At 40.0% G+C, this 14,660-nt stretch overlaps 1 protein-coding gene across 10 annotated transcripts in view; it reads left to right on the plus strand.

Annotated features, from left to right (window-relative positions):
* The window catches only part of SFI1 (SFI1 centrin binding protein), a 106,732-nt gene that overhangs the window by 74,120 nt on the left and 17,952 nt on the right, over positions 1–14,660 (plus strand). For all 10 annotated transcript variants that reach the window (XM_049619045.1, XM_049619044.1, XM_049619036.1 and 7 more), the window contains 2 exons: positions 1,355–1,421; positions 5,491–5,621. In XM_049619045.1, coding sequence (XP_049475002.1) covers positions 1,355–1,421; positions 5,491–5,621 — 198 coding nt within the window. The remainder of the gene's footprint in view (positions 1–1,354; positions 1,422–5,490; positions 5,622–14,660) is intronic.

The following is a 14,660-nucleotide window of genomic DNA, read 5'->3' on the forward strand; positions in this document are numbered from 1 at the left end:
GGGGACTGACTCGCTGCACTCCAGAAGTGAGCACTTATTGTCCCTGCATGACTAGGCAGATTCAGAAAGGCCCTGCTATAAACCAGCAGTTCCTGAGCTTGCATTTTCCTTTTAGCTCATCAGATGAGAGGTGGAGTGAAGATGTTTGTGTTGGTTCTTGGTCACCATAGTTTAAAGTATGTACCTGCTGGTTCTCTGCCTCAATCCTTCAGGCTGCAGTGACGTTCACATCTTAGAATTCATGCATTGGTAGTGTTAAAGAGAAGGTTTAGGCGAGTGAGTATTTGTGGCTTGGTCTTGAAGAATGCAGAGAGTGTCTTGAGTTTTTTGGAGTTAATTATTCAATTAAAATAAATAAGCACTACATGTCTGTGAGGAATGCAGGTATAAAGTGAAAACTGAAAGCTCTCTGAATCCCTCCAATTCCTAAGTCCAATTCATTAGGTTCTTCAGAGGGAACCACTGTTCACTTTCTTGCTGCCAGAAATGTTCAACGTGCCCTCCTCCCCAGTAGTATAATCAACTTAATTCGCATAGTTGTAGGTCCCATTTTGGAGCACTTTTTTAATGAGTTGTTGAGAATCTCATTATTTAACTAAATTTGGAGTTATCAGGGTCTGTCATTGCTCTAAATCCTGGTTTACAGAACTGAATGTGGTTCTCACTCTTAGTATCACTTTTGTGAAAGGAGCTTGTCACAGACCCAGGTGGTCCTACACAAGCCCCAGACTAGTCATAAAACCAGAAAGTTCAGGATAGTTAGGGGATTTCATATGTATTACTCAAGTTCCAGAGACACTGTGCTTGGTGATCTACTTAGGTTTGTAAGAAAGTTGTCAAAATTTGGGGGCAAGCCACAGCCCAAAATCGGGTTGACAGATTTCATGTTGAATAATAGGTTCTTATTTCTCTCTCTCCCAGAGTGAAACCCATGGGGTGCCTTTAATGCTAAGATGTAACCACACCCAGACTTTCCAGTCTTAAAAAAACAAGCAACATTTTTATTTTTATTTTATTTTATTTTATTTTATTTTAATTTAATTTAATTTAATTTTAATATTTCATTTCCTTTCCTTTCCTTTCCTTTCCTTTCCTTTCCTTTCCTTACGAGAGTGAGTGTGCATGGGAGCAGGGGCAGAGCAGAGGGAGAAAAAGATTCTTAAGCAGGCTCCATGCTCAGCACAGAGCCCGATGCAGGACTTGATCTCACAATTGTGAGATCGTGATCTGAGCTGAAATCAAGAGTCAGACACTTAACCAACTGAGCCACTCAGGTGCCCCCAAACAGCATTTTTAAGACCCAAAGCCTGAAAGTGCAATAGGCAATACCTTGGTGTTATGTGTTTTATTTCAGAATAACGTTGCTATGCAAGTGTATCAAATTGTGGTTACTGTATACTCAGAAGAGACGATACAAGCAGGTATGGAGTACTTCATAGTAGATAATTCCACTGGGTTACATTCTTGGATCCATTTGCTTTGGAAAGATTCTTGGAAAAGACCTATACTAAGGGGTCTTAGTGTTCTGATTTGGAAGAGGGGTTGCTGTAAAAAGCTCAAAGGTATTTCCCCCAGATCCCTCTAGTGACATTGGAAAGTTTCCATAAGCCCCATTCCTTCATCTGCTGGGAAAACGCACATGCTGAGAGTGATGAGCTCTTAACCAGCCATTCCATTCACATCATTACTCACTTATTATATTAGGTGGCCAACCTTCAGGAAGTACTGGAAAAGGTACAGAACGTAAGTGCTGTGTCTGAGCGCTAAACAGTGTGAGACCTGTACCCACAGCAGGTGGGAGGATGTGAGGGTCAGGCTGGCAAATTAGTAAAGGTAGATTGAGAAAGGATTCAGTTCCATTTTTTTAAAGTTTTATTTAAGTAATCTCTACACCTGACGTGGGGCTCAAACTCACAACCCCGAGATGAAGAGTTGCATGCTCTTCTAACTGAGCCAGCCAGGCACCCTCTAATCAGTTCCATTTAAGAAAGACTCATTTAGCATCTGCTGTACCTCAGACACTGCTAAGCACTGAGAATACAGTTGTGATACAAACCAAGTAAAATTCCTGCTCCCGCAGGCCTTGTAATTTAGCACCAGGGTGGCAAATTAGCTGTAATGATGGGAGCAGCTGTTGAGAGTGCTGAACCAAGGATTTCAAGGCCACCTTTAGGCTTGGGGGAATTTGTGTTCAACTGATAATGTCTGCATGGGCATTGCAGTAGTAAGTGGTGCTGCCCATGGCTCTTTTTGGCCATCCATGGTGAAATGGAGGAAGACACAAACCAAACTCCTGCCAGTTGTTTTTCTGCTGCCTTCTCCACCCCCACCACCGTCTGCTTCTAAAGTCTAACACATGAATCTGAAGAATTTGGCTGTTTCCTCATAGTGTTGAGATAGAATCTGAATTTTCTAACAAGGTGTACAAACTCCTTTGGGAGCTGGTCTCTGGCTGTTTCTCTGCCCTTTCCTATTATCACTCTGTTCCTTCAGAGTGCAGCTAAGCTGCAAGTCCTTCCCTGAATGTGCTTCTCACTGTACCTGCACTTTTTTTCTTAAGTTTACTTATTTATTTTGAGAGAGAGAGATGGCAGGGGAGTGGCAGAGACAGGGAGAGAGAATCACAAGCAGGCTCCGTGCTGTCAGCACAGAGCTCAGTGTGGGGCTTGATCTCACAAACCATGACATCATGACCTGAGCCAAAATCAAGAGCTGGTCGCTTAACCAGCTGAGCCACCCAGGCATCTCTGTACCTGCACTTCCCTGTCCCTCCTACCTGTTCAGCTCAGGTGCTACCTCTTTCCCCAGCGCCACACCATGTGTGGTTTTACCAGCATATTCATCATATCATTATGTAGGTGTCTACATGCCTCTCTCCTGCCAGACTGTGAGCTACTTGAGGGTAGGCCCTGTCTCTTTCTTCTCAGCTCGACAGTGTTGACAAAGGGAAGGTGCCAACTAATGTTTAGACAAATGAATGAACAAACAAGTGAACAGACAGACTGCCATTGGTTGCTTTGGAGTTTTTCCTAAAGATCATCCCAATTCTTGCTCTTTGGGTGGTACCAGCCTAGGGCATCGTTTGCCTTCCACACCTGGAAAATGCTTAGAGTTGCTGCATTATTTGACATTCCTTTGGATGATGTGGCTGTTTCTGAAAGGATGTTGCCACTTGGTCTCTTAAGCTCATTTAATGCAAGCTCACCAGAAGATAGAGACCTTTTAGAAAAAGAATCTGCTTGCTAGGGTTGAAAAGTGTTTATTTAAGGTGGAAAAGAAACAGAGAGTCTCCTATTTTCCTCCTGGAAAAAGAGAGCCCCTGGACACTGGGACCCAGCATTGGTGGAAAGGTCAAGGCAAGTGTCAGTGTTCTTATCTCTCACACTGCTCTTACATGGCCTGCATAATATAGAAGGTCTGAAAAATAGTAAGAGCCCTTGCTTAGTTGCTGTTGGATTTTTTTTTCTTTTCAAATCTTTAGCTAACAATCTGAACGTCATCTAAGGAGATGACATCAGAGAACATCAAGTTCTTTAGGGAGAACATCAGTTCTTTCTATTTCAGGCAAAGATAAAAATATTATTCATTGTGGGTTTCTTTCTTTTTAAAAAGTAATACGTAAAGAATGGCAAAATGTTTGCTAATTGTTGGGGCTAGATGGTAAGTTCATGGGGATTCATTATAGTATTGCTTCTACTTCTGTTTACATTTGAAAATGTAAATGCCCTTAAGCAATATATAGACATTATAATTTGAGAAGTGTAGGAATACATAAAAGAAAAAAAAAAATAAAACACCCATAGTCTTAAGATAACATTTGGTGAGTAAGTCTGGTATCTTTTTTCCTCCGTGTGTGTGGGAGTATGTATATCATATATTCACACACACACACATATGCTTACTGTTCAGTTATCTGTTGCTATGTGAAAAATCACCCCAAACCCAGTGGCTTAAAAAAAACAACCATTTTGGGGCGCCTGGGTGGCTCAGTCGGTTAAGCGTCCGACTTCGGCTCAGGTCACGATCTCGCAGTCCGTGAGTTTGAGCCCCGTGTCGGGCCCTGTGCTGACTGCTCAGAGCCTGGAGCATGTTTCAGATTCTGTGTTTCCCTCTCTCTCTGATCCTCCCCCGTTCATGCTCTGTCTCTGTCTCAAAAATAAATAAACATTAAAAAAAATTAAAAAAAAAACAACCATTTTATTACGCCTATGGATTCTGTGGGTCAAAAATTGAAAGAAGACATAACAAAGGTGGTTGGTCTTTGCTCCATGATTACTGGGGCCTCAGCTGGGAAGTCTGATGGCAGGGCATTAGGATCATCTAGAAGTTTCTTTACTAACATGGCTGGTTCCTGGACTGGAATAACTCGAAGACTGAGCTCATCTGGGATTGTTAACCAGAGCACCTACATCAGGCCTCTCTGAGAGGCTTGGATTGCCTCACGCATGATGATGGTGGCCTCAGGGCGGTCAGACTTCCTGTGTCGCTGCTCACTCCAAAAGTGTCACAGTGAACCAGACACAAGCTGTGTGGCCTTTCATGACCTAGCCTCCGAAGTCACATGTTGATATTTTCACCATTCTCTGTTGGTCAAAGCAGTCACTGTCCTGCCCAGATTCAAGGGGATGGGACTTTTCAGTAAAGGAAGACCCAAGAATTGGAGGTCCTGTTTTAAAATCTACCATATGTTTTATCCCAAAGTTTTGGATCATGAAGGCATATGTATTTTTTTATGTTGGTTTTCTGTCTTCCTACTGATATTTAGTGATATAGTAGTAGCCTTTCATAATTACATAAAAATTTAAAGAATCTGTATTGCAAATGAACATCATAAACAAAATCAACAGATATATTACAGGGTGGGAACAGTGTTGTTAACACACATGACAAAGAACTGATAAATTTTGTAAGGTTCAAAAAGCCCATTTATATCACTGAGGTAAGCACTGGCAGATGTAAAACAGGCAATGGTATGAACACTTAGTACATAGGACAAAACATTTAGATATATGCATGTGTATATGCACACACACACAAATGTGTGAAGAGATGCTCAACCTGTTTGTTTTTTTTTTAATTTTTTTTAACGTTTATTTATTTTTGAGACAGGGAGAGACAGCATGAACGGGGGAGGGTCAGAGAGAGAGGGAGACACAGAATCTGAAACAGGCTCCAGGCTCTGAGCTGTCAGCACGAGCCTGATGCGGGGCTTAAACTCACAGACCGAGAGATCATGACCTGAGCCGAAGTCGGGCGCTCAACCGACTGAGCCACCCAGGTGCCCCTCAACCTGTTTTTAAAGTAAAAATCTCTTCCTTCTCATATTTCATTCTTCACCTATTGTGTTGACAAAGATTAAAAATAATTATCTTAATCTTTTTCTCAATTTTGTGTAGAAAGCAACTGTCCCTCTAGAGTGTGACCCTGAAAGGTCATTTTTTTTTTAATAATATAACGTACAAATAAAGGCCATTCATTGTTTTACTGTAGCGGCTGCAGTCCAGAGCAGACAGTCACTTCCAGCAGAGAGCCCTGCCTGTGGCCTTTCACGCATGGAGAAAACTCTGGCGATGTCACCAGCAGGAAAGTGTCCTCAATGCAAGAGCAGCACTCTTTCACAGGTATGCTGTGCAGCTCCTGTCTGTGCAGGCTTCTCAGGTCTAATTCTGCTGCCCCCACTGCCATTTGTGTTGTTTTTCTGCTTCCTAGGCCCCTAGGCCCTGGTTCTTCCTGGTTTTTCAATTAGGTGAGCTCATTGATTTCATGGAGCAGGAAAAGACAGCCACTATTTCTCCTGGGAAAGCTTTTGCTCATCTTTATTGCAAATGCTTTCAGAACAGCCTGAGTTTTATGCCCCTTTCCTCATTGCAAGCCAGTGTGAGCTCCATTAAAGCTGCCCATTAGCTTTCTGGATCAGAGTGTGGTTGGACCTTGCTTTGCCTTGGCAGGCATTCTCGAGTGTGATTTCCCTGAAATGCTTGCTTCCTGTTCTGCTAGACCTGAATTTCTGAAGTTTGAAGTATAGTCGTCAACAAAATTAGGATGGGCAAAGAGCAGAGAGCTATGTCTTTTTAGCTCCCACAGAGGTAAAATTTGCCCATAGCAGATCCTTGCTGCATTCTGGCAGAATATAACAAAGAACTTAATAATCACTGACTGTGTGTCTACCACTGTGGTGGGTGTGGTGTGATGGGAGAAAGGAAACAGATATATAAGCTCATTCACCTATGACATCACCAACTTCATTAATAATTTTCCTTCTCACAGCAGTCCTAAGAGAACAGGCTCAAAATGACAAATGACTCCCCCATGTAAAACAACCAGTAAGTGGCAGAGCCAGGTTTCAGTTCAGGTCTCCTTGACTCCAGGGACTTTGTGCTAGATCAAAAGGAAGATCTTTTTGATGACTTTGTAGAAACTTTCAATCTTTGTGAGGAGGTAAGACTGATACACAAGAAACAATTGAGGAACCATTCCAGAGAATAGATCCATGTGTCCTCAATTATGTCAGCCCTGAGTTCTTCTAGAGCTCAGAGCTGGTGCTGAGGGAAGTCCCTGGGGGAAGCATGCTATGAGCTGAGGGGTGAGGATGGATGGCAGGAGTGGGCAAGATGAGGAGGACCAGGCCCAGGGGATCACCCAGGCCCATAGAAAGATAACAGATGTTTAAGCAGGTGCATGTAACTAGTAAAGTGATAGTTGTGGAGATTGCCCTGAGAAAAGTGTATATGAATTTAGGACAGAGAGACCAAGAGGCAGGGATGTAGGAGAAGTTACAATGATTTTGACTTTGAAGGACTCTGAGTGCTAGTCTGAGGGGATCAGCCAGAAATCTGAGTCCTTAGCACAAAGTTCAAGGAGAAGATTATTAGGGGGAAGCCCTGAGAAATTAGAGGCTGACAAGGGGACAGCACTTACCTTTTCCCCTTCTGCAGACCATGGCTTCACCTTTACCTAGTTCCTGTATTGATGTCTGATATGAGATTCCTTTGAAAAATGTCATTAATACTTAACACACACACACACACACACACACACACCCTTTGTTTCTTTTACAAAGTCATGATTTATTCTGTTGCTTTTTTGTATTTTGGCATGCTGCAGAGACTTTCACATTTTGAGAGTACTTTCAAAATAGCCAAGAGGAGGGGTACCTAGGTGGCTCAGTCAGTTAAGTGTCCAACTTCAGCTCATGTCATGATCTCACAGCTCATGAATTCGAGCCCCGAATCGGGCTCTGTGCTGACAGTTCAGAGCCTGGAGCCTGCTTTGAATTCTGTGTCTCCCTCTCTCTCTGCCCCTCCCCCGCTCATACTCTGTCTCTCTCAAAAACAAATAAACATTAAACACACACACACACACAGTAGCCAAGAGGAGTTTCTAAAAGAATTTTTGTTGAGGCACCTGGGTGGCTCACTCGGTTAAGCATCTGACTCGGTTTCAGCTCAGGTCCTGATCTCAGAGTTTCATGGGTTCAAGCCCCACACTGGGCTCTATGCTGACCATGTGGAACCTGCTTGGGATTCTCTGTCTTCCTCTCTCTCTCTCTTTGCCCCTTCCCCACTTGTACTGTCTCTGTCTCTCTCAAAATAAATAAATAAACTTAAAAAAAAGTAGAAGTTTTGGGGCGCCTGGGTGGCTCAGTCGGTTAAGCGGCCGACTTCGGCTCGGGTCATGATCTCGCGGTCCGTGAGTTCGAGCCCCGCGTCGGGCTCTGTGCTGACAGCTCGGAGCCTGGAGCCTGTTTCAGATTCTGTGTCTCCCTCTCTCTCTGACCCTCCCCCGTTCATGCTTTGTCTCTCTCTGTCTCAAAAATAAATGAAAAAACGTAAAAAAAAAAAAAAAAAAAGTAGAAGTTTTAAAAAATTTTTTAATTAAAGGATTTTTGTTGGGGATCAGTCTTGGGTGATTTTACAGTTATCATTCGTGAGACAAAAAGGTGGAGGGTGAATTGGAGACAGGGAAGTAGGCAGAAGGCTTGGAAGATAACCAAGGCCTGATGTGGATTTAGCCTGATCTGGATTTTATCTTGTTTTAGTTTAGTTGGATCTTTTTAGAAAACTTAGTTTTTTAGGTTCCTGCCTTTCTGGTCATGAGGGAGCAAAGTGATGGAGAGCCTGGCTTGGAAGCTAGACAGGCCCGAGTTCAGACCCTATCTTATAGGGTTGTCATGAAAAGTAGTGAGATAATCCATGTGGAATACAAACAGAATGTCAGCACAAAATATCAACCTTCCTCCTAACCCCTAGAATTGATTTGTGATTCCTACAGTAAATGAATATTCATAGGTTTCGTACGGAGTTTAGCAAATCAGAGTTCCCCCAAAATATGTATGTTCTATTTTTCCATAATTCTTAGGATATTTTTTAAATATCTTAGGAATATGGACAGAATTTATAGTGGGAGCTCATGAATGACAACTAAAAATTGTCGTTTCTTAACCTACCAGTGAAATACTATTCTGAGAATGAGACAAGACTGTTTTGTCTTTTTTTTTTTTTAATTGAGCTAAAATTAATAGTGAAAGGCACATATGTTAAGTAAATAGTTTGATGAGTTTTCACAAATTGTATACCTGGATAATCAACAACCCGGTCAAGATCCACAACATTTCCATCACCTCAGAAAGTTCCCTCATTTCCTTCCAGTTAATTCCTAACCCCCACATGTAACTATCATCCCAGGTTAATTTTGCATGTTTTTGAACTTTATATAATGGGATCATACAGTGTATGTTCTGTTGTTTCTGGCTTTTATTATTTATCTTTTGAGAGAGAGAGAAAGAGAGAGAGAAGGGAAGGGCAGAGGGAGAGAGAGAGAATCTTAAGCAGGCTCCATGCCCAGCACAGAGCTGACATGGGGCTTGATCTCACAACAGTGAGATCATCCCCTGAGCTGAAATCAAGAGTCAGATGCTTAATCCATTGAGCCACCCAGGCGCCCCAGTGTCTGACTTGTTTTAAAGTTCAATGTACTATTTTTGAGGTTGAGCCATGTTTCTTGTTTACTGAGTAGTATTGTATGAATATAAGACAATATTTTGATCCATTTAAACATATGAGTTGTTGCCAGTTTGAGGCCATTATGAATAAATCTGCTGTGAACCTTTAGGTGGATGGTGTTGTCATTTCTCTTGAGTAGATACTAGAAGCCGACTTTTGGATCACAGGGTAGAGATATGCTTAATCTTAATCCTACAGGGGGTCATGTCATTATACACCCACCAGCCTGGTTGTTCCACATCCTCATCAACATTTGGTTTTGACAGTGTTTTTAATTGAGCCACTCTGGTTGATGTGGAGTGCTGTCTTATTTCCTGTCGACTAATAATGCTGAGCATCTTTTTAAAGCCTCATCAGCCAGGATCAAAAGTCTGTAGTTTTACCAAGTCAGATTGATTGCCTTTGAAGGAGGGAATTCCAGAGGAATTCTGGAATGGTGCTGTTTCTGAGGGAAAGGAATTTGTAAAGTTTGTGTTCCCACTAAAGGATTCTGAAGAGGGAAAAGAGAAACAGGGATTAGTTTTGGATTGTTCACTATTTCTTTCTTTCTTGGTTTTTTTTTTTTTTTTATGTTTATTTTTGAAAGAGAGCAAGCAGGAGAGGGGCAGAGACAGAGGGAGACAGAGGATCCTAAGCAGGCTCTGTGCTAAGAGCAGACAGCTGATGTGGGGCCCGAGCTCACGAACTGTGAGATCATGACCTGAGCCGAAGTCAGACACTCAACTGAGCCACCCAGGTGCCCTGGATTGTTTGCTGTTTCTGAGGCAAAATTAGGAGGGATGAGCAGTGGGGTTCACTAGGGAGTACTGTTATGTGTGCCCTCAGGAATAAATGAAAACAGCAAAGCTTGTCTGGAGCATCATTGGTAAGGAAGAAATCACCACTCAGAGTAAAGAAGCCCTCGTGGCATTTTACAACTAACTGCTGCATACCTTGGGAGAAACCATTTCCTTGCAGCTGGCTTTATGAATTAACAGTATTTTTTTGATGAGCAAGCCTGTTTAATTTTGTTACAGTCCAGTTCATCAAATTTTTTCTTTTATAATTACTGATTTTTGGGTTTTCTCCAAAAAAATATTTACCTATACCCAAGATCTTAAAAGATATTTTCCAACATTTCCCCTGGAAGGTTTATAGTTTTAGCATTTCATGTAGGTCTGTGATCATCTTGAACTTTTTTCTGTATATGGTCTGAGGTAGGAGCCAAGAATTAACTTTTTTCTGTTTTTCAGGTTTTTCCAGTACTATTTGTTGAAAAGACTTTTCATTCCTGAATTGAATTACCTTGACACCTTTGTTGAAAATCAGTTGCATCTATTTCTGGACTTTCTCTTCTGTTCCATTTATTTACTCATTTATCCTTATGCTGTTACCATACTGTCTTGATTATTGTATCTTTATAGCAAGTTTTGAAATCAGTTCTTCAATTTTATTTTTCCTGGGATTTTTTTTTATTTGGGATTGCACTGAATCTATATAGATCAATTTAGGAGAGACTGGACGTCTTAAACATATTGATACTTCCAATAAGTGAACATGAACGTCTCTATTTATATAGCTTTTCTTTGTTTTCTCAGTGTTTTGTAACTTTGCATAGGAGTTTTGTATGTATATTATAAAATTTATTCCTAAATGCCTTTTTTATGATACTGTGAATAGAATTATTTTAAAAATTCATTTCCAATTGTTTGTCCTACAGTATAGAAATACAACTGATACCTTGTGCTTTGTGACCTTTCTAGATTCATTTACTGATTTGAGTCTGTTGTGAGATGAAGCCCCATGTCAGCTCTGTGCTGGGCATGGAGCCTGCTTAAGATTCTCTCTGTCTCCCTCTTTCTCCCTCTGCCTCTCTCTTCTTCTCTCTTTCTCTCTAAAAAATAAATAAAAGCCAGATACAACAGAACACATACTGTATGATCCCATTATATAGAGTCTTGTCTTATTGCACTAACTAGCATCTCCAGTAAAGTCTTGAGCAGAGGTAATGAGAGGATACATAATTGTCTTTTTCCTATCTTGGGAAAACAAAAACAGTTTTCACCATTGAGTATTTTTATAGATACCCTTTATTAGATTGACAGTGTTCCCTTTTGTTTATTGAGAGTTTTTATTATGAATGGTGGTTAAATTTTTCCAGATGCTTTTTCTTTATTTATTGAGATGATCATATGGTTTTCCTGATTTCTATATTAAATCAACCCATATTCCTGAGATATAGAACCCCCTTAGCCATGATATATTATCTTTTCCACATGCTGTTGATTTTTTTAAAATATTGTAAAAGTTTTTGTTTATTTGTTTTGAGAGAGAGAGAGTTAGGGGGAGGGGGCACAGGGAAAGAGAGAGAGAGAGAGAGAGAGAGAGAGAGAATCCCAAGCAGGCTCCGCATCCCAAGCGGCCTCCGCATCCCAAGCAGGCTCCGCATGCAGGGCTCGAACTCACAAGCCATGAGATCATGACCTGAGCCGAAATCAAGTGTCACATGCTTAACCAATTGAGCCACCCAGGTGTCCCTCACATGCTGTTGATTTTGGTTTGTTAATGTTTTATTTGAAAATTTTACATGTACTTTCATGAGGGATATCGGTCTGTAGTTTTCTTGTAATGTTTGTCTTTCTTATTTCTTTCAAATTTTTGTAGAATTTAATAGTGAAATTATCTGGACCTAGAGTTTCCTTTATGGATATGTTTTTGGTTACAGATTTAATTTTGAAAATAGATACAGAGCTACTAAGAGTTTCTTTTCGTGTTAGTTTTGATGAGCTGTTTTTCAAGGAATTTTTCGTTCTATCCAAGGTGTCACATTTAGTGGCAGAAAGCTGTTCATAAAAGTGTTTTTGACTCTTTTAATGTCTGTAGAATTAATGATGATACTACCCTGTTCATTCCTGATTTGGGTAATTTGTGTTTTTTCTCTTTTTTTCTTGATTAGTCTCACTAGGAATTATCAGGTTGTGTGTGTGTGTGTGTTTTAACTTTTGCTTTACTGATTTTCTTATTGTATATTTTTCTTACGTTGATTCCAGCTCTTCATTTTGCTTCTCTTTCTACTTACTTCGGATTTAATTTGCCCTCTTTTTTTTTTCTTAACCTTAAGATAGAAGCACAAATCACGGTTTTTGGTTTTTTTTTTTTAATTTTATTTATTTTTTAGCAATCTCTACACCAGCATGGGGGCTCGAACTTATAGCCCCAAGATCAAGAATCACATGCTCCGTCAACTGAGCCAGCCATTCACCCCCACCTTTTCTTTTTGTTGTTGTTTGATTATCCATTTTAAATGTTCAAATAGGAATTTTCAATTTCAATAGGAATGTTCAAATAGGAATTTTCTTGATATATTGTGGTTTTTTTGTTTTTGTTTTTATTTATTTTTGAGGGGGGGGAGAGCACAAGTGGGAGAGGGGCACAGAGAGGGAGACACAGAATCCAAAGCAGGGTCAGAGCCCAATGTGGGGCTTGAACCCACAAACCCCGAGATCATGACCTGAGTCACAGTTGGACGCTTAACCAACTAAGCCACCCAGGTACCCCGATATACTATTGTTTTTAATTATTAATTTAATTCCATTGTGGTAGAGAACATACCTTGTATAACTTCAGTTTTTGACTGTTTTGACATGTTTTATGGTCGCATATATGTGGTCTCTTTTGGTGAACTTTGTTTTTTCCCATGTGCACTTTAAAAGAATGTTTATACTACAGTTGTTGGGTATAGTATTCTATAAATGTCTATTAGGATGATTTGGTTGGTAATCATCTTCAAATTTTTATATCCTTACAGGTTTTTTGTTTGTCTACTTGTTCTCTCAATTACTACAGAGGAGTGTTAAACATCTCTAGCTATGGGATGTCTGGGTGGCTTAGCTGGTTAAGCATCTGACTCTTGATTTCAGCTCAGGTCGTGATCTCACGGTCATATATGATCAAACCCCGTGTCAGGCTTTGTGCTGGGCATGGAGCCTCCTTGGGATTCTGTCTCTCCCTCTCCTTCTGCCCCTCTCCCACTTGTGTGAGCATTCTCTCTCTCTCTCTCTCTCTCTCTCTCTCTCTTTCTTTCTCTAAAGAAAAAAAATCTCTAGTTATGATTATGGATTTGTCTATTTCTCCTGGTAATACTAACAGTTTTGCTTCATGTTTTTGGAAGCTCTGTTATTTGGTCCATGTACAGTTATGATTGTTATGTTTTCCTCATGAATTGCCCTTGTATCATTTTGAAATGAACCTCCTTATTTTTGGTACTAGTTCTTTTCTCAAAGTCTACTTTGACTTAAAATATTCTCACCAGCTTTTTTTATATTTACAGTTTACATGGTTTACCCTTCCCACTCTTACTTTCAGTTTGTTTGTCTTCCTATTTAATAAAGCATGTCCTGTAAACAGCATATAGTTGAAGTTAATTTTTTATCCAGTATGACAATTTCTGCTTTTTAATTAGTGTGTGGTTCATTTATATTTAATGTAATTGTTGATATGGTTGGGCTGGAGCCTATGTCCAGTTTTTGTTTCTCTGTTCCTTCTTTTCTGCCTTATTCATTTAAAAAATTTTTAATTGTTCATTTAAATGAAAAATTTTAATTGTTCATTTAAGTGGACAATTTTAATTGTTCATTTAAATTTTAATTTACATTAAAAGTAAATTAAAATTTACATTTTATTTCCTATATTGACTCTTTAGCTCTATACCTTTTGTATTTTTAAAATTGTCTTTCTAGGGATGCCTGGGTGGCTCAATTGGTTGAGTGGCTGACTCTTGATATTGGTTCAGGTCATGATCTCACAGTTTTATGGGTTTGGGCCTTGTGGTGGGCTCCGTGCTGACAGCACAGAGCCTGCTTGGAATCCTCTTTTTCTCTCTGCCCCTCTCTTGCTCATACATCCTCCTGCACGCACTCTCTCTCTCTCTCAAAATAAATAAACTTAAAAAAAATAAAATAAAATTGTCATTCCAGGAATTATAATATGCATCGTTAATTTATTACCTATTCTATCATACCACTTCATGTTAAGTGTAAGAATATAAAAACAGTAGAATTCCTTTCCGCTCTATCCTTGATGGTATTTATTGTCCTACATTTTACCCATGTAATGTTACTATTTTTGCTTTAAACAGAATTCTTTTTAAAAATTAACAGGAGAAAAAAGACAGTCTTTTATACATACTCACATATTTTCCATATTTAATATTCTTTGTTTCTTCCTATAAATCTGAGTTTTCATCTGTATGCTTTCATCTTTTCAGCCTGAAGAAGATCCTTTAGCATTTTTATAGTATGAGTCAGCTGGAGATGAATTATCTCTGCTTTTGTTGATGGTTCTTTCACTCTCACTCTCATTTTTAAAGGACCTTTTCCTGGCAGTGCCTGGGTGGCTCAGTCCATTAAGTGTCCAACGCTTAGTTTCAGCTCAGGCCATGGTGTCCCAGTTCCTGGGTTTGAGGCCCGTGTCACGCTCCGTGCTAACAATACAGAGCCTGCTTGGATTCTCTCTCTTTGCCCCTCCCCTGCTCATGCTCTCTCTTACTTACTCTCTCTTAAAATAAATAAACTTAAAAAAAACAAAAAAGGACCTTTTCCTAGATATGGAACAATGAGTTGATTTCTCCACCCCTCACTCCTGAGTTATTTATTTATTTACTTACTTAAAAAAATTTTT

This window comes from Panthera uncia (assembly GCF_023721935.1).
Source record: "Panthera uncia isolate 11264 chromosome D3 unlocalized genomic scaffold, Puncia_PCG_1.0 HiC_scaffold_8, whole genome shotgun sequence".
Lineage (NCBI taxonomy): Eukaryota > Metazoa > Chordata > Mammalia > Carnivora > Felidae > Panthera > Panthera uncia.